The following is a 20700-nucleotide window of genomic DNA, read 5'->3' as shown; positions in this document are numbered from 1 at the left end:
GCTTTCACTGTATTTGATGTCGGTATAATTTGTGGAGGGGAAGGGGAAAAACAAGTCGTTTAAATAAGGATACAAGTGGACCCGTTGCAACAATGAGAAGTACAAGTTGTCATGTCAAAAACGAACTTTACAACTTTGGTGGGGGTGGGGGGAGGATTAAGTGGGGGAGTGGGGGGGGAGGCTGGGAAGGGATGGGAAGGGTAAACAAAGGAGGAGGCTACAATGCTTGATAAGAAATGTACTCATTATCTTGCCCATGTAATTGTAACCCCTCTGTACAGTATTTTCACAATAAAAAATTAAAAAAAATGAAAATGTGGTATATATACACAATGGAATTCTATGCCTCCGTCAGAAAGAATGACATTGTCCCATTTGTTAGGAAATGGAAAGACTTGGAAAAAAAATTATATTAAGTGAAGTAAGCCAGGCCCAAAGAAACTTAGGTCCCATGGTTTCCCTTATTTGCAATAACTAGTATATGTCTGAGTCAAGCAGAAAAGGTCAGATAAGTTGATGTTAGGGAAATGAACCCTAAGATATGTATTCAAATGTTTTTTTCTTTCAGGTGATTGTTTCTAACATATTTATAAGATGATTTCTTTGTAGCTTTGTATGTCCATTGCCCACAATATAACCCCTGGTTTCACTGTATTTGAGGTTGATATAATTTGTGGAGGGGAAGGGAAAAAACAAATCGTTTAAATAGGGATACAGGTGGATCCATTGCAATAATGAGATGTACAAGTCGTTATGTGGAAAAACGAACTTTACAACTTTGGTGGTGGGGGGAGGAGGATTCGGTGGAGGGGTAGGGAGAAGATGGGAAGGGATGGGAAGGGGAAACAAAGGAGGAGGCTATAATGCTTGATAAGAAATGTACTCATTATCTTGCCCATGTAATTGTAACCCTTTTGTAAAGTATTTTCACAATTAAAAAAAAAAAAGAATGTCCTGTTCTACAAAAGCTCAAAAGCTATGTACATATGACCATCTAAGATACTAAGCAAAATGAACCCCAAGATATGGGCACAAGAGGGTTTTTAAAATTGCTTTTAATGTACTATGTGATTTTTTTGGTTCTTTTGTATGTTCTTCCCCCTGTGTATATTCCCTGTTGTCACTGTATTTGATTGTGGTACCCTGCATCTTGTATATACATTTATGTAATTTGGGGAGGGGAATGGGAATAACAAAATGCTGAATCAAGGACAGAGGATGACCCATTGCAACAATGAAACTCACCAGAAACTACATTGGAAATGATCTTTACAACTTTGGAGGGGGGAGTAACAATGTTCAATGACAAGAAATGTACTCATTACCTTACTCATGTAACTGTAATCCCTCTGTACAGCATCTTTACAATAAAATGAAATTTTAAAAAAGAATGTCTTGTTCTTTTTTAAATTCCACTCATTGGAATTCTCCTCCAAAATGGATTGTTATTTCATTTGAATGGTTTGATCTCTTTAAATGATTTGTTTTGTGGTTGTGCATCAGTAACAAACACCCCAACATTTTGCAGCTCCTCTTTCTCATGAAGATCTTGTGTTTCTTAAAGTTATTTGTTTACTATTGGTGGCATCTTAGTCTTGGAAGGAACTTTGGCAAAGATCTGATTTTAAAACAAAACTTATCACAGACATGAAGGTAATTATTCAGCTTTTGCTAAAAAATGGACAGGCTTCTTATTGAAATGAACTATTAGAAAGATCAAATTTCTCTGTTGACTAGTCAAACTGATTATTTAGGAATAGAAAGGATTGAGTTTTAACACTTAGGTTATGTATGTGTGTAAAAAGTACAGGAAGAAAAATTCATGTTGGTCTCCAAATTATTTCATAGTTAGCATCAGGAAGAGAAAGCTAAAACCTAAGAAAGATTTATACCTATAATCTGAAAGGTTCATGTCTCTCTTTCCTCTAACCACAGGATAAATATGGTTCATGGCAACTTGACCTTATGGAATACTAACTTTTGATGTATAATAAAATAAATATGATTTCCATCAGTTTTTAAAGGGTCTTCCTACACAATTTTTTATCCTATAATAAATGTTTAAAATGATACTTACAACATCACATCACATAATGTTTTTCAACAGCACTTTTCATGAAGGGTAAAGACTAGGCCTTATTTATCTTTGTTTCAATTGTGCCTTGTAGAGACCAGGAAGAGCTCAATACCTTTCTTAAATGAATGACATAATTAAGATTTGCAGTTAGAGCCCCATGACCGACAAAAAAAAAAAAAAGAACATTTAAAAAAAAAGATTTGCAGTTAGTAAAGTAAATAATCAATTGTTTGCACTAAGATTTCTTAGATAATCCTGTATTTGATATTTCTGTTTACCATTTTCAGAGTAGTTGTAATATCAATATTCACTCTACTTTTCATTAAAAAATTGGCTAACATGTTTGCTTTCTTTTTTCTTTTATATTTTATTTTGAGAATATCATACAGAGGAGTTACAATTACATGGGCAAGATAATGAGTACATTTCTTATCAAGTATTGTAGCCTCCTCCTTTGTTTCCCCTTCCCATCCCTTCCCATCCTCCCCCCTGCTTTCTTTTTTTAATAAGTTTTTTATTGTGAAAATACTATACAGAGAGGTTACAGTTACATGAGCAAGATAGTGAGCACATTTCTTATCAAGCATTGTTGCCTCCTCCTTTGTTTTTCCCCTACCATCCTTTCCTCCCACCTCCACAAGTACACATCCCCCCCCCCCGCCCTGCCTAAATTGTAAAGTTTGTTTTTCCACAAAGCATCTTCTACATCTCATTGTTGCAATGGGTCAACCTGTATCCCCATTTAAACATTTTGTTTTTTCCCTTCCCCTCCCCAAATTATACCAACATGTTTGCTTTCTATATGCTTCTATATGCTTCTATATGCTTCTTGACAGTAGTTACTCTTTCCCCAACTAGTTTGTGGTGCTAGTTTTCTGTGAGCATCCATACTGATTTACAGTATCTGTAGTCACACAAGGGCACACGTGAAAACACATATACAAACACATAGATGCAGCCAGAGACAAAGACACCCTCCTCTTGAGCCTTACTCTAGACCAACAGTTTAAAAGTTGTCTTCACAGGGCTCAACCAGGGAGTGGTCATGCTGGACGCTTGCCCCATTAATAGAGCTTGATTATAAGGCAGCAAAAGTGCCAAGCCTTTCGAGTCTGGCCGGCAGTTCTCTCACTGGAAAAACTAATTAAATACATGGACCTTCAGCAACCATAACTTCCATAAACAATATGGCAGGGAAAGATTGTAAAAGAGTTTATTTGATGAGCTGAAGTGTACCAAAGATAAGTTTGTACATTTCATCAAAAGTTGCTTACATTTTGAACTTTCCTTCCGAAAAGTTTGCTTTGATGTCAGTGTCTTCAAACTTTTACATCAGGAAATGCAAAGAGTTTTCCTCACAATACCTGGAATGATCTGATACCAAGGCATAGAGAGTTAGCTTGTAGGAAGAAGCCGACACATGAAGATCATGCGTAAGCAAACTTCAGCTACACTAGAAGCCTGTAAAAACTCATAACATTTTGTGATTCAGATCATATACACTGCAGTGCCATAAATTTTAATGAATTTTATTTTATTTATACGTCTTAGTGATAGTGATGGCGATGCTGGTAATGGTGGTGGGTGGTGGGTGGTGGTGGTGGTGGTGGTGGTGGTGGTGGTGTGTGTGTGTGTGTGTATGTGTGTGTGAAAGAGAGAGAGGGGGAAGGGAGTGGGAGGGGGGAGAGAGAGAGATAGAGCGAGAGAGAGAGAAAGAGAGAGAGAGAGAGAGAGAGAGAGAGAGAGAGAGAGAGAGAGAGAGAGAGAGAGAGAGAGAGAGAGAGAGAGAGAGAGAGAGAGAGAGAGAGAGAGAGAGAGAGAGAGAGAGAGAGAGATTTTCTTCTCTGAGAGTTTTTGTTTGCTGGTCCTGGGACTTGAACTCTGTCTTGGGCGCTGTCCCTGAGCCTCTTTGTGCTCAAGGCTAGCACACTACCACTTGAACTACAGTGGCTTCTAGCTTTTTCTGATTATTTTTTTTGGAAATAAGAGGCTAACAGCTTTCCTGCCTGGGATGGGTTCGAACCATGATCCTCAGAACTCAGTCTCCTGAGTAGCTAGGATTATAGAGGTTAGCCACTGGCGCCCAGCTCCTCTGAGATAGTTTTATTGATATTTAGATATTTACCCTTTCTCTTTGCAGTTCAAAATTCCCCCCCTTTACTCTCTAACTTTCTATTGATTACTAAGATTTACATATTAATCATCCTTTTACTCCCCAAAATAACTACAGGTGGTAGGGAGTTGTTAGCAGGAAATTCTGACATGTTAGCCAAATCTCTTTTTAAAATTATTATTATTTAGTCATTAAGAAGTTCTATGGTATTGTAAAGGTGTTGAGAAGATTGTGAAGGCACAGTTCTTCAGCGTGTCTTTGGAGGAGATATAGATTACAATACTTTAAAATAAAAGTCACCATCAAAGCTAGGATTATTCCAGTCCTTCAGAGGACTGAATTGTTTTGGTTCTGGTGATGAATTTCATAGTATCTTCAGAGAGTAGGAGCTGGAGTGTGCTCAGGATAATTAGGATTGCTGTGGGTCAGTACAATGACTTTACATTTCTAATTTCAGGACTCACACATCCCACAAAACACTGAGTAAGCAGGGATTTTAAATAAATGCTAATTTTCTTGGGTCAAATAGTTCTTTCTATTGTGAATCTTGAATGCTATTCTGTTCCTCTTCAGTTTCAACACTTTTCTTTGTTTCTCAGCTTAAATGAGACTTCCTCAGGGATACCCTGTGACCTTTAGACTCGTCCAGATGATGATGATGATGATGATGATTTTAGAATGCACCAGAAAAGTGCCTGCTTTTCTTAGTACTAGCCTTTAACACAAGTATAATTACATTCTTAAAGCTATGTCTCTTCTGTTACAGAATACAAGAATCCTGTCATTTTCTTGAGAAAACATTAAATTCATAGTGATAAAGATTACATAGCATTTGCCAAGATGTATTTTATATAAAAGCATGCTGAAAGGTAGCATCTCTTCTTTTTTTTCAGCTGGAAAGTAAAACTTCAGAAGTTTAGACAGACACACTTGCATACAGACTTTGCAACACAGATGCGTTTATTAGACTACACTCGGGTTTGTTCTCTAATCCAGTTGCGGTAGGCTGCCACTCGGGTATACACGCCGGGTTTATCTGGCAGGCCACACTGATAGCCCCAGCTGACGATGCCCACCACAAACCAAAGCCTCCGCGAGTCTTCTTGTACTAGTGGGCCACCAGAATCACCCTGAAGGAGATAAAATGGTTGATTACTTAAGGTCCTTGGCCGGAATTTGAGTCTACCCCAGAATTTGATCATTCCAATAGCAGCAGAGGAAATCATACTCGTTGTATCCATTGGTTTTGGAATGATCCTAACAAGTCATGGAAAAGAAATTGCTGAATTTTTCCAAGTAAAACAGCTTATTCTTTTAGAATTTCTGAGAAGATGAGAAGCCCATTCATTGCCCACACTTTTTCTCAGGTTACTGCCTGGCTTTACCTACTAATCAAAGCTTTTACTAACCCTCAGAAGACTTCTCTGACCTGCTCCTTTCTGCCCCACTCTCACCTCTTCTACTCCAAAGCTAGAGAATGGAGTCCATTAGTCCACTGGCCTGGTCTCTTTATTATAGAGAGAAGGAAGGGTTGCTGTTTTGAACACTGACAGCACTCAGGCTTCTACAGAGATGTGATTCCCAGATATTTTGGGGACATGAATGTATCTTACCTCTTTAGCTATCTTTACCATCTTGTATGAGGTCTAGTGAATTGTATGTCATCAAGTGTTCTTTTGGTGAATAATGGAAAAGAAATGTATATGGCAGCAAGTAAAACACTCTTTATGGGCTATTTACCAGCCAATTATAATCTTCAACTGGCCAGCAAATATTCAAACATGTGCTAATCCAGAATTAATCACAGAATTAATCTATCATGCTGTATGTAAAACATGCTAAATTTAGCATGATAGATTAATTCTGTGAGTTCTGGAGCTAGATTACCTGGGTTTGAAACTGCTTATCATCAATGTGAGCTTCAATAAGCTATTTAATAACTCTCTATGCCTCAATTTCATTATCAGCAAATAATGTTTTATTAGTTTAAATGAGTTTCATTCATAAAGTAGCCTGAATATAGCCTGGTGATTCACTACTAATAAAAATTAGCTATTATTACCAAGTATGCATCTGTAAAAGTTAGTTACTCATCTGGCTGTTCTTAGTAGTTAGTTTTTCCATGCCTTCTTAATTACTGGTCTGTATGGCAAGAAGTTGCATGCTAAGTGCTACGGGGGGCTGATTGGTCCCTCCCTCCTTCACATGGTGCATGTGTGCTTGGGTGAACTTGTTCCCAGAACTTCCCATCATTGTGATTTGTTTCTTGTTTCTGTTATTTTTTCTCTGGTGAAAACATCTATTTTATTTTATTTTATCATTTAAAAATGTTCATCACTTATTATAAATTCAAATACCAATCAAGAGTAATTTTACATAATCATTACAAATGTCATTTTATTACTATCGTAAAATAGAATAAAAGACCAGTCCCAATATATTACCTGCCTATCATTATTCTTAGTTCTTAGTCATTACCTAAATATCTTAAACAATCTCAATAGTCAAAAACATCTATTTTAATTTAGAAGAATTGGGGTATTTGAACTCAAGGCCTTTTGCTTGTCATGTAGCTACTCTATCACATGTGTCTTTCTTTATCCCAGCTCTTTTTGCTTTAGTTAACTTTCAGATAGGACCAGTCTTTTTTTTTAACCCATGGCTGGCCTTAGCCTTTGATCCTCCAATCTATGCCTCCACCCTCCCCCCCACATAGATGGAACCACGGCACAAACAATAATATCTGTCTTATTTGGTAAGATAGTTTTTATAACTTGTTTGCCCTAGGCTTGCTTGGACCTATGATTCTAGCCTCTGTCTCCCAAGAAGCTGGGTTACATTAATATGCCTAGATTATAGTAACAAAATTTTCAATATGATATCTTATAAAACAAATGTTCAATTAAGAGAGAAATATAATTTTTCCTATATATAGCCAGCTTTGCTGCCTGACCATGGACTTTTGAGCTTCTGTTCTCTCTACTGGACCATAGACTAGGTAAGTACCGAGAATGCTTTTTTACGCGGGCTCAATGAATGGAACATAGAAAATAATAAATACAATGATTTTTGGATGAGTGAATCAACAAATGAAAGAACGAGACAAACAGAATCATGTAAGACCAAATATAGAACATTATTCATTTACTGATGTTGTTGTTGTATGGGAGCTTGAATCCAGAGTTTCCCACTCTATAGGATTGAACACTATAGTTGAAGCCTTGCTTTTTGCTGGTTATTTGGAGGTAGAATCTAGCAGACTTTTCTTTTTCTTTCTTTTTTTTTTATTTTGGGTCCAGTCGTGGGGCCTGAACTCTGGGCCTGGGCACTGTCCCTCAGCTAGCTCTTCAGCTCAAGGCTAGTGTTCTACCAGTTGAGCCACAGCATCACATCCAGTTTTTTTTCTGCGTATGTGGTGCTGCAGAATCGAACCCAGGGCCTCATGCATGCAAGGGAAGTGCTTTACCACTGAGCTACCTTCCCAGCCCGAGTCTAGCAGACTTTTCTGCATGGACTAGCCTCAAATCTTGATCTTCCAGATCTCAGGATAACAGACATAAGCCAGGCATTCATTTATTTTTTTGTACATAAACTGAATTCATTGTAGTATGTCATTTGTGTGTGTGTGTGTGTGTGTGTGTGTGTGTGTGTGTGTGTGTTGGGCATGGGGCTTGAACTCTGGGCCTGGGTGTTGTCCCTGAGCTCTTCAGCTCAAGACAGGTGCTCTACCACTTGAGCCATGGCACCACTTCTGGTTTTCTGGTGTTTAATTCCTTCCGTGGGCTGGCTTTGAACCATGATCCTCAGATCTCAGCCTCCTGAGTAGTTAGGATTATAGGAATGAGCCACCAGTGCCAAGCTTATTTCATTTATTTTTTGTACATAAGCTGTATTCATTGTAGTACCTAATTACCAGTTAAGCCTGAAGGCAACCTATGGAAATTTCATGAGTTATGTTTCAAAGGAACTGGGCTCAAAGGAAGAGTAGAATGTGTATACACAGGATAGAAGTAGAAGCCTAAGTGAATAAAACCTTTGTTTAACATGCAAAATACTTGAAATATATCATGTACTCCATGTATAAAGCCTTTTATAGCTCATGGATGTTCTTAAATCATATAATTTATTCACTTTGTAGATCTCAAATTGTCAGTGTGTATTATTTGATTGTTGAATTCTCTTTAGAAAACTGGTAAAACTTAAGGCTTTGTTACAGTAAGATGTATTCCCTACAGGGGATAAATGAGTAATGGGTAACTGAAAAAATCTTTGAAATTGAGAAACAAATTTCTGCTGTACACAACTCCTTACATGAACTATAAATAGTACTTCTTATCTACTTTTTAAAAGACTGAGTGCAAATTATGAAACTCAGTAACATTTGATACAAATAATAAATCTTATCTATTTGTATTTAGTTCATGTAGGAAAACAGTAGGCAATTCCTTAAGAGATGGAATCTAGAATATTTAATTACTTACACTAACTACTTGTTCTTGTGACTCTATGGGAGTTGAATTTCATAAATAAGGATAAATCTGTTACTTGTTATAAGAAGCTGATATGTGTTCTTGCTTGATTTAAAATAATTTAGTTAAAAAATCTAATATTAAACCTTATTATAATTACTGTACAATAAGTGTTTAAAAGTCATTTTTTTTCTTTATATACTCAGTTAAGAATTACAGGCTATATCCAAATAATTACTTCTTTTCCTTTATTTTCCATTTGTCCTATCACACTATTGTGGGGAGCTTTTATGATTCAAATAATTAGGATTTTGTACAAATTTTCTGTATGCAAAGTACTGTAAGAATTATTTTATCTTATAATGTAATTGTTGTCTATGAATCTCATGAATTATAGTCAATGTGAATTGATAATAAATTGATAAAACACTGCTGTGATTTGTGGATACAATGTGAAATAATTAAATCAAACTGGGTAATTTCTTCATCATTTTAAAATACCTAACTTTTGTAGTATAACATTGAAAATTTACTCTCAGGAATTTTGAAATACACAGAACTCTATTTTATGTAATAGGTATATTATATACATATTATATAATGTATATAATGACAGGCAACTGTGCTTTATTTAGCCCTTCATAGCAGTTAGAGATTAGAAGTGAAGCTGAGTGCCCATGACTCATGCATATAATTCTAGCTACGGTGAAGACTGAAATTAGGAGGATCATAGTTTAAGCCTAGTCTGAGCAGAAAACTTTGAAACCTTCTCTTTTTTTTGGGTCCGGTCATGGGGCCTGAACTCTGGGCCTCGGCGCTGTCCCTCAGCTCTTCAGCTCAAGGATAGTGCTCTACCACTTGAGCCACAGCGCCACTTCCGGCTTTTTTTTTCTTTTTTCTTATGTGGTGCTGAGGAATCGAATCCAGGGCCTTAGGTATGCAAGGCAAGTGCTCTACCACTGAGCCACCTTCCCAGCCCCTGAGCAGAAAACTTTGTGAGATCATTTCCATGGAGGGAACCTAGACATGGGTTGTCTTATCCCAGTAACAATGGGAAGCCTAAACATAGGCAAATCACAGCTCAGGAATAGTTCAGGAGTCAAGATTCTATCCTAAAAATGACCAGTAAAAACCAGCCTGGAGCATGGCTCAATGAGACTCGTGTGAGTCCCTGAGTACAAACCTTGATATTTCTGAATGTGAAAATAAAAATAAAAATGGATGTTTTCATGACAGATAAAGTTCATAAGAGAATTTTGTCTCTAAAATTTAATCATAAATTTTCTTGAGCATCAAGCTCTCTATTTACTGCATCATGTTAGTAAATGCTTATCATCTCCCCAGATTATAATACTGACAGGTTGTTCTGAGCTTACCTGGCATGCGTCCACTCCACCTGTAGGTACCCCCGCACAGAGCATTCCAGAAAGGACAGCTCCATTATAAGCAGTTGGTGCATTGCACACAGTATTACTTATTATTCTGACCTGTCCTTGCCGTAGATCTGAGACTGTGAAGCCTATTAACACAAAAGCAGAAGTAAAATGGATTTCAAAACATATCAATTGGTGATTCAGCTGATTTCCAGAAAGGAAATCATGCACCTAACCTTATTGCCTAACTAGAATGTTAGATATACATGGAAGCGTCTTCCTTGCAATGGTTCCCATTGGGGAGAAGGAAAGTCCCTTTACGTAGATGAATGTTTCTTTTTCCCTCTCTGGCACCAATTTTGTGATACACTGACCCTTAGTCCTTTGCTGAGGAAACTCAGTGCTAACAGAGCTCAAGTCTAACCAGAACACAGGATGGTTCTATCTAGAAGAACCTGTCCTTTACATGTTTCTTAATTAAGAAAATTACATTATGGCTAAGAAAAGAATATTTTTGTTGTTAAGTTACTCTGTTTCATTTTCCCTGACACACTTACCACCGTAAGTAATAGCTCCCCATCCTGTTACATACGCAGTGGAACCAGGCACTGTATTCATCGTGGGTTCTGGGAGACACACACTGTGGATATCTTTGGTGAGTGTTATAGCTGTGTTGAGTTGCACAACTGCAATATCATTTTCTTGGGTTCCAGATCTGTAATTATTATGGACTACAATTGTCCTTATTCTTGCTCGACGTTTTGGAAATATTGTAGAAGCACCAAAGGTGGCAGTCCACTGTTGAGGATTAGAGTAGCTAAAAGAAGAAAGAAAAGAAAACATTCTATTCAAATGGATATTTGTTAGCACTTCCAGTATTTGAGCTTTGTATTTCCCATTCCCCACTGTCTAGGCACTACTTGATGACTGTAGTTTTGCTATATTTTCTTGCACTCCAAGTTCATAATTCAATGAACTTTTTACTGGCAGAGGGATGCTCATGTGCCTAAATAAAGAGAAAGATGTTAGAAAACGTGTCTTAGAGTGATAACTATCATGGCATTCTTCATATTCCAACTGGAAATCCTAATACTGTTAAGATAACTAGTATAATGTATGATCTCTACTTTGATGGCTCCCTTCTCTATGCCCCCCCCCAACCAAGCAACTAAGAATTCTGAAATAATTACTATTCTCATTTCAACTTGTTTTTTCCTTCCTTCCTTCCTTCCTTTGTTTCTTTCCCTCTTTCCCTTCTTCCATTATTTTCCTTTCTTTTATTTTCAGAAAGTATAAGGAATAGGACTTAGATCATAATACTCTTGCTTATGCTTCCTGGATAGCTGACATCACAGGCATGAGTTTATGTGTTGAGATGAAGGCTCATTGACATTTTTCCCAGGCCAAACTCAAACTGTAGTCTTCCTTATCTCGACCCCAATTGTTGCAACTGTAGCTGTCTATTACCATATCCAGAATTAACACATTATTTTCTATTTTCATTTTCCCCTTTGTTTTTTTCTTTTTGCTTAGTAGTGATAATAAGCATCTTATTAATTAATGAATAATTTTCTGTACTAACACTGATGCTTATTATATGTGTATATACTATATTTATGGAGATATACATGTATATCTCCATATTTATATAGACAAAGAGAAGGTGGGAGAGACACAGAGAGCAAACTAACATAAAAATGTTAGGAATTGAACTTTAAAATAAACCCTCAAAGCCTATACCATAAGGTTAAAAATAAATTTCATTAAAAATAAGAATATAATACTCAGATGAATGAGAAACCATGAGAAAATATTAATAATGTTCACTACCTAAAATATTTTATAGAATATACACACATGTCTGTAAACCAATAAGAAATGGTAAAACGAAACCCATCATAAATGATAGTTGGGTTTGATTAGGGCCCAGAATCCAGTCTGGTATACTAATTTTCACAGGAAATTCATAGAAAGAAAGATCAAGCAGCCTTAGATGTATGGGAAACTACTTATGCTCACTGGTGGTCAATACATAGGAACCATAACAAAGAAATAGGAGCTATAACTATAACTTACACTCACTGGTAGTCAAGAAATAGGAACTATAACAAAAATATTCCTAATGTATATTAATATGAATCATAAAAATTAAACAGGATAAAAATATCAAGTGTTTGTTGGTAGGGGTAATATGTGTTCATTTTCATTACTGATGAAGATGTAAACATTAATATTTTGATATACTTATCTGAATATGTATGCATGAACTTATGGGTACATGTCTTGGAAAAGTTCCATTAGGTTATACAAAGGCATGCATGAAGGTTTTGTTTATATGTATATGTGTATCTGTGAGTATGCATATGCGCGAACCTGTGTATGTGTGCACATGTGTATGTATGGGTATGAAATTCAGTATGTGCATGCCTGTGTGTGTGCATATGCATGTGTATGAATGCATATGTGTGTAATTGTATTGTATACCATAATGGTATATTATTATGTGAAACAGAGAGCTACCAGCAAATTAATAAGTTAAGGAACAGCATTTTCGCTTCCATGCATAGGAAGAAAAGACTTTTGGACCCAGAATTTTTCCTGGCTCATTCCAATTATGTTTAGTGCTGAGCTTGGTGGGTGAAGTCATTCTATCCATGTCCATTCTAACTTTTCCCAGATGGGAGATGCTGTGACCAGCCACACCTTCTGAAGCAATGAGCTGCTGTCAGGATCCACGTGTTACTGATCAGGATGCCTCCACAGCGATGGACGTTATTGACATGTAAACTGACTTGCCAGGGCCAATCACCATCCTCAGCCAGCATGCCTCCAATGATCCTCTCTTCTGACAGTGTTAACAGGTCTGGACGGGCTCCACATGCTAAGGACAAAAGGATATTACCGTGCTGGGAAGACCATGAAGTCGTTATGTATGGGAGATGGTGACAGTTTCTCCATCACTTAACACTTTAATGTCTTTTATGTATTTTCCCCCCAAGACACGATCAACATGTGATCATTTTAGAGTACATCTGTGACCACTGTAGTTGCCTATTGACTTCATTCTAGAAAATATTTCTGAACATCATTGGCATTGGGGCTCCAAGTTTGACACCGTCTTTAGAGACATCTGGAATGTCTTGTGATGAGGTTAAGATATGTCAGTGCTGAAGTTGCCAGTTTAGGCCACAGACTCCTGGGAAATTTTGCTTATCTCTTAGGACTTGGGAGAAAAAAAGTTGGAGAAAAAGTAGCATCATGGAGACCTGGACTTAAAGGTATTTTAGCTCATCATGGAGGTTCCAGTTCTCAGAGTCAAATTCACCCTCTGCCCTCACTGGAATGGAGTTGCTGTAGTTCCACTGAATATTCTGGAGGCTAGGGTAACTTGAGGTATTTAGTTTCTAGAATCTATGTTTATTTAAATGTTTCAAGAAACCTAATACACTTCAGTTTGTGGGGGTGGGGTGAGCTAAGCACTCAAATCCTATCAATTTCAATTCCTATCATTCTTTTTCCTCTTGTTCAGTTTTTACTAAAATAATTAGAGGTAGGGGCTGGGAAGGTGGCTCAGTGGTAGAGCACAAGCCTTGAGCTGAAGAGCTGAGGGACAGCGCCCAGGCCCAGAGTTCAGGCCCCACAACCGGACCCCCCCCCCAAAAAAAAATCAGAGGTAAACTGTCAATAAGCATTTCGATTGCTGACTAGCCTCCAACCATTCACAGGCATATTTTAAAAAATAAATTTTGGGGCTGGGAAGTTGGCTCAGTGGTAGAGTGCTTGCCTCGCATGCATGAGGCCCTGGGTTCGATTCCTTAGCACCGCATAAGCAGAAAAAGCCAGAAGTAGCACTGTGGCTCAAGTGTAGGGTGCTAGCCTTGAGCTGAAGAGCTGAGGGACAGCGCCCAGGCCCAGAGTTCAGCCCCCACGAACGACAAAAAAAAATTTCTCAGATGGAGGAGTATCAGAATTCAATTAAGAACTTATATGGCTATGTGACTGTTAGATCTAAAATATAAACGCATGCATATTTAAGGCAAAGGCATATATACATGTAGACGTACACACATACATAGATGTATATGCATGCGTGACCAAACTGACTAAAGTGTGCTATATACACAGGGGTGGGTTTTCATGGTATAATCCCTTTGAACAATTCAAGAAAATAAATATTAGGAAGCTGAAATATGTCTTGACTTAGAAGGGTGGAGCATAACAGGAAAAGGGTGCAGATGAATGGGGAGAGCAATAGTAGTTGACTATAGTCCTAATATACAATGTACATACGTGTAAATAGAACTAGGAAACTTGAGACAGGTGAGGAGGATGGTATAGTTGGACAGGGCAGTATGATGAAAAGGATGAGTCTGATACATATACATTGTACACAAAAATCGACACATTAACTTGAACCTCTGTATAAATTTTTGAAGATGATATAATAATAATAAACAGAATATGCATGGAACACAAATTCTCTTGTTGCATTCCCTAGACAAATTCCCTGATAGATCTATTAAACACAGTTTTATTCAAAGTAAACATGAATTAAATATAGAATGAAATTGTGCCTATTAGGCTAACATAACCTTGCAAAATAGCTCAAATATCGAAGATAGACTAGCAATCTAGGCATACTGAACTTATTGCTTCATCTTTTCAGTTAGAGAGGTAAGTTGATTTTTCTAGAGATTTTATTTCTGGTATCCTGTCATCATACAGGGAATGACATTAGAAAACAGTGATTTTTTTTCCCCTTGAGGCGCTGGTTCTGACTAACCCAAACCTGCAACAAAGCAAGATCTTGTGGTGGTTAGGAAAAGCTACTAAATTGTATCCTTAAGCATAATTTACAAGTTTACAGAAATACCTCCACAGAACCCAGGCAGAAAATGCTTCTCAAAACTGCCAAGAATATTTCCATAAGGTAAATCTTAAGAATCATATGGGTGGGACTCTATTCAACTTCATTATTTTTATTTATTTATATATTTGTTTGTTTATATGTTTATTTTACAATTTACTTCAACCCATTATCTTTTTTAAGAGGAACAAAATAGCTTAACTACCTGTTCCTGAGACAGCAGTGTCTTGTTTTAACAACACATATGAGTGATCTCAGAATAAAGGCTCTACTTTTATAGCTTCTTATCTTGGCAAGAAAGACAAAAGGCCTAGACTTTAACTCTTTATACTTTGCCAAAGTATATTTTTAAAATAACTTAAAAACTTACCTTGAGTGAAAATATTTTCTGTGTCCTGGGATGTAATTGCTATTTTTAAAGAAAAAAGAGTGAGATGATCAATAGAATATGAAGTAAAATTCATTTCAACTTGATTTCTTAAAGTGGAATATTCAAACAACTGCACTCAGAACCAATAGTATTTTTTGAAATTCCTAGTCCTAGGCTCCATCCTGAACCAGTTAAAGCAACCTGAGTCATGTACCCCAGAAGTCTGCGTTACCATTTTGCCTTACAATTTATTATTGTGCACGTTGTTGGTACTCAAAATTTCTAACCAAACACATGAAACGTTTTCTTACTCCCAAGTCATTTTAGTTGGAAAAGGAAAGCCATATGCAAGTCATTGAGATGCAATGTGATAAATATTATGTGATGTTTATTGTACATTTGTTAGAAAACTCCTGTTTGTGTAAGTTGATATAGATATTAACTCTATTGATACTCTTAAATGCTCCAAATTTCACCATGAGCAAAAGAGAGGAGGTTTGTACATACACCTTTTACTGATAAGATCATTCCAAATAAATTCCAATACAAAAAGAGTAACAATGTTATTGGAGTGTACCAGTGCAGTTAAAATGGAAGAAACATTTGAGATGGAGAAAGTAAAGTTTCCACTGTATGTTGAAAACTTAAAAGGAAAATTTCAGACAGACAGGAAGGCACAAGGCCATTCCAAATAGAAAGTGTAGTGCACTAACACATGCTATTGGTAGGGGCACTGTGGAAAGCCTGGGAAGGAAGCCACATAAAGGTCTCGTGAAGAAAGTCTGTGTAGACCAGTTCAAGGTCTGTGCCCCACAGGTTTCTCTGTAGGTCCAGAATTCATCTCACATTCAATTTAATTAAATTTCATCCAGAATTTGCTGCTTATATTCTGTTTCCCTCCTTTAGCAAACGGAACTACTTCCACAGGCAGACAAAAGTGGTGTATGATTTCCCCTCTGTTACCATTTTTACCTGGTCTCCAGGTTCTATGGCTTCTATCTCCTTATAACTAGCTCCGTCCTCTTCCCTTTGGCTAAGGTGTGCTTTCATCATTCCACATCAGTGCTGTGATAATAACCTCTGAGTACCTCATTGCTCTTTTAATTCATCTACCTAAGCTTTACAAGGATTTTTCCCCCAAAAAATGTATGTCAAATTACATCCTTTCATATTTGAACTTAGAAGTGAGAAACCAATCTTCTTATTACTTAAAAAATAAATCTAAATTTCTAATGACAGGTTTTCATGCTGTTTAAAACCAATTAATTCAACATTTTTCTTAGGTAGAAATTTTCACAAAGATGCATTTGCTTTATAAGTATTGCTGAACCAATTTATCCTTTCAGAAACAGAAAGTGAAGAGCTGACCATGTTTTATTCTTTGAAAAAGAGAAATGAGTTTGAATTCTGATTGCTCCTGACTGCCCATGCTGAGTGGGCAGAAAAGCTTAGGCAGAAAAGTTTTCAAGTCTCCATCTCCAATTAGCCATACTGGTTGGAGGTATGGCTCAAGGGATAGAGCACTGCTCATGAGCAAGCAAGCTGACTGAGCATGACAGCATGAAGCACTGAGTTCATACCATAGAAGAGCTACCAGCATGGGGGTGGGATGGAGAGGGAAAGAAAGAGGAAGAGAGAGAATGAGAAAGAGAGAGAGTGGGAGAGGAGAGAAAGACAGGGAAGAGAAAGGCCTGGACAATTACCCTTCTCTTTAATGAGGACAATTTGGGATCTCTTTAATGAGGACAATTTGGGATATCATAGCAAGAATTGAATGGAGGTCAAAAATAAATAAAGCACAAAAGGCACTCAAAGTTCTACCAAGAAAATGTGGAACTTTTTCTCAAAGAAATGTTTTAATGAGAGTGATGAGTATAAAGATAGCATCAAAAAGTCTACAGTTACTTTTGCTTTTCTCTCTACCTTGTTCTGCTAAGCATCATGCTTATAACAGATCTTTTGCAATTTTCTTTCTCTTTTCACATCCTGCTTATCCTACAGTCAGTCTATTCGCTCTCTTTTATGGAGAGATATGGAAGAATATAATATTTTTTTCTCCTGGATTCCTGTAGCATTTACTATACTTGATCATATATTCTCTCTCTTTCTCTCTCTATTCTCCCTTCCTTCTTCTTCCTTCCCTCCTTCTCTCTCCCACTCTCCTTCTCTTCCTCTTTCTTTTCTTCTTCCCTTCCTCCCTTCCTTCCTCCCTCCCCCCCCCTCTCTCGTGTTGGTAGCTGGTACTGGGGCTTGAACCCAGGGCCACATGCTCTCATGCACAGTTGGCTTGCTTGCTCATGATTGGTGCTCTACCACTTGAGCCACACCTTCTGACCAATGTTATGCTGGCTAATTGGAGATGTAGTCTTGAAAACTTTTTGCCCAAGCTGAGATTCTCCAAGTCTCAGCCTCATGAGTCATAGGCACCTGGCCATCATAAACTCTCTTGACTCTTAATTTTGCTATCCTAATCATTATTTTGTGATTCAGGTATCTTTTGTTTAAAATAAATTATAAGACCCTGTATTGCCAGCTTGTCTAGCACAACTCTAAACAAGTAACAAGCATTTGAAAAGCACCTTTGGAAGAATTCTTTGGCATGTAGGAGCAGAGTTATTACTCTATTATTTGATAAACCTAAGGTTTATTAATAAAATCTGTGAGCATTGTCAGCCAGGACTCAGTGAGGGATGTGGAGTTGGAATGCTTTCTTGAAGTTCTTTCCTGCTAAGCATCAACTTTTAGTTGCAGGATGGGAAATGGGAGGCTGGGAAAGGAGATGGTGAATTCAGAAAACCTAGGAAGAAAGTTTCGGGTACAAAAAAGCATTCAGATATTTGAACTAGTATTGCCATAGCACACATCTACTAGTTTAGTGCTGGAGTCATGAAACTCCTTCCAATTTTGAGTTTATTATGATGAAATTGTGGCTTCTTCAACTAGCAGTAAATGGTAAAGTTGGAGAGTATCCTTTGTTAAGAAATTCATGCAACAATTAGCTACTGAACCTCAGTTATAAGCTAGATACTATGTCATAGGACAGTAGGTGAATAAAGACATGGCTGTTCTGTTATTTAGGATGCTTATAGAGTAGGGTGAAGCCAGCACAACAATTATGCAAATTAATTTCATTTTCAATTGTGATGAATGTGATGAAGGAGAATGTAGTCTACATGATGGGCCATTAATTAAATTGCTCTTTGACATTAGGCATCTATCTGCCTTTCCTCTGGAAGGTCCACAGATTAAACATCTGATAATCACATCTCTCATAAAGAGTGTTGGGGTGATGATCAAGAATGAATATTTTTAGCAAATAAAAATTTGTCATAGGAATGTTAGATTAGTCTGTAAATCTAAGAATGATGATTATCAAAAGGACAAAAACTTGACAAGTGATGAGGATATGGACAATATGAGAATGTAAGTTAATGCAGTCATGGTGGAAAATGTAGAGTTATCTGTCCCACTGTGGTCCAGCTCTCCCACTACCAGGTACATGTCCAAAGGAAAGGAAACTAGTTGTAACAAAGATGTCATCATCTCATGTTATTGCAGCACTTTCTCAACACCCAAGATAAGGAACAAGCTTGGCATTTATAGAGAAAGGAGAGGGGAAAGTGGAGTATATAAATACAGCAAACTTATTCAGCCATGAGAGAGAACACAATTCTATTTGCAGCAACATAGAACTAGAGAACATTATGTTAAGTGAATATATGTCAGCCACACAAAGACAAATACTCCATGCTTTGTCTTACATGTGGAAGATATAAAAAAGAGAATAGAACATTTTTTAAAAAAAACTAGGATTTTGGAAGGTGTGGGAAAATGAAGGATAAAGAGAAGATGGGAAATGACTTGTCATCCAGCAAAGAAAGAGTAACCATAAGTGGTGATAACAAAATGAGTATCTTAAGAGAGCCAGTCCAGAGAACTTTAAATATCTCCAACACAAAGAAATATACATCTGAGGTGAGAGACTTGCCAGTTTCCCTGCTCTTATCACTGACTGTATATACATACATTGAAATCCCATTGTGTCCTTTATATAGGTGTTGTTTCTATAGGTGAATTGAAAAAAAGAAAACACCCCACATATTTATATTTAAAAGCATTTTCACATTTTCCTTATGTATTTGTAAATAACCCAAACAGGAATTATTATTAACATTTTTATAAGGGGAGAAAACTAAAACCAAAAATCTTAAAGCTGAACATCTTAGGTTCATTGCCTTAAAGGACCAACCTGGTTTATATACTGAGTTTGCATTTCTTTTTGTGTTTTCACATACAGCACTCAAAGCAAAATAGTAAACACACACACACACACACACACACACACACACACACACACACACACACACGCATGCACACCTCACTCTCCAAAAATCCACAAAAACAAAAAAAACCCACAAAAACATTTGATTTGTTAAAAGGCAAAAAAATTCAATATATAATCTGAAAATTAAGAAAAGTAAGGGAATGGGTAGATTGGGAGGGGTGAGTGAGAATGTTGAAAGGGGTAACATTGATCGAGATGTACTTTATTCATAAACTGCTTTTGCAAATGGTAACTCCTTTGTACAATTAAAGATAATAAAAATATTCAAAAAGTAAGTTAAAATACTTTGCCCTCACATGGACACTAGGAAACACTTCCTACTTTGAAATTATTCAATTTATGAAAAAAAGATGCCTAAAAATATACAATAACATTTGGAGTTAAAAAAATCTTAAAATACTTGCTTGTTATCCCAGGTGAGGAGTGAATTTCCAGGCCTCCTGAGTTATTCAGCATTTTCTGTAAGACAGCTTGAACTCTGCCTTTCATTGAGTTTCCATCGTTACGTTTGCTGAACCGGAACTTCATGACAACATCTGCGGTCACCCCACTGCCAGACTGTCTGTCAATTGTATAGATGTAGGCAATGGATAATTATGATGGCTTTCTGTTCTGTAAGTTTTCTTCTTGATTCAATCATTTCTCAAAAAAAAAGAATTCCCTAGAAGACTTGACCTGTAGAACAGATCTACCTAATGATATATGCATTTGCAATGTTACATCGCAGTGCTATACCCCAAATTTGATTTCAGTGTACATGGTACTCCACCCATCATACAGCACAGCTGACTTTGATGCCTAAGCATTTTAACCCTCTGATTTTTTTTGAGGTAACCAAGTTTATTAATCTCTCTGCACCTGGGTGTTCTCACATGTAAAATTAATTGTTATGAGGATTGTACAAATTAATATATAGATGACTTGCGGGAAGAGTGCATAGCATACAATAAGAAGTTACAATAAATTCTAGCTACTATTAGACTTTGGCAATCTGACAAAAATCCTCATCTCTAAACAAACTTATAATGTGATGAGGTTTCAAATTTATATGAGTAAGAAATGAGGTAAATTTCTAGTATGTGGATC

At 36.9% G+C, this 20700-nt stretch overlaps 1 protein-coding gene across 1 annotated transcript in view; it reads right to left on the bottom strand.

Moving 5' to 3' along the window:
* Positions 1–5158: 5158 nt before the first annotated feature.
* LOC138821039 (transmembrane protease serine 11D-like) overlaps positions 5159–20700 on the bottom strand; it is a 49367-nt gene continuing 33825 nt past the window's right edge. Inside the window, exons 5-10 of the mRNA XM_070013116.1 lie at positions 19987–20176; positions 13712–13736; positions 12736–12913; positions 10590–10849; positions 10036–10178; positions 5159–5320 (exon numbers count right to left, since the gene is read on the bottom strand). Coding sequence (XP_069869217.1) covers positions 5159–5320; positions 10036–10178; positions 10590–10849; positions 12736–12913; positions 13712–13736; positions 19987–20176 — 958 coding nt within the window. The remainder of the gene's footprint in view (positions 5321–10035; positions 10179–10589; positions 10850–12735; positions 12914–13711; positions 13737–19986; positions 20177–20700) is intronic.

Source organism: Dipodomys merriami, unplaced genomic scaffold (assembly GCF_024711535.1).
Source record: "Dipodomys merriami isolate MVZ:Mamm:240054 unplaced genomic scaffold, mDipMer1.0.p SCAF_9, whole genome shotgun sequence".
In the NCBI taxonomy this organism is placed as follows: Eukaryota; Metazoa; Chordata; class Mammalia; order Rodentia; family Heteromyidae; genus Dipodomys; species Dipodomys merriami.
This window is presented reverse-complemented; position numbering and strand designations above follow the sequence as displayed.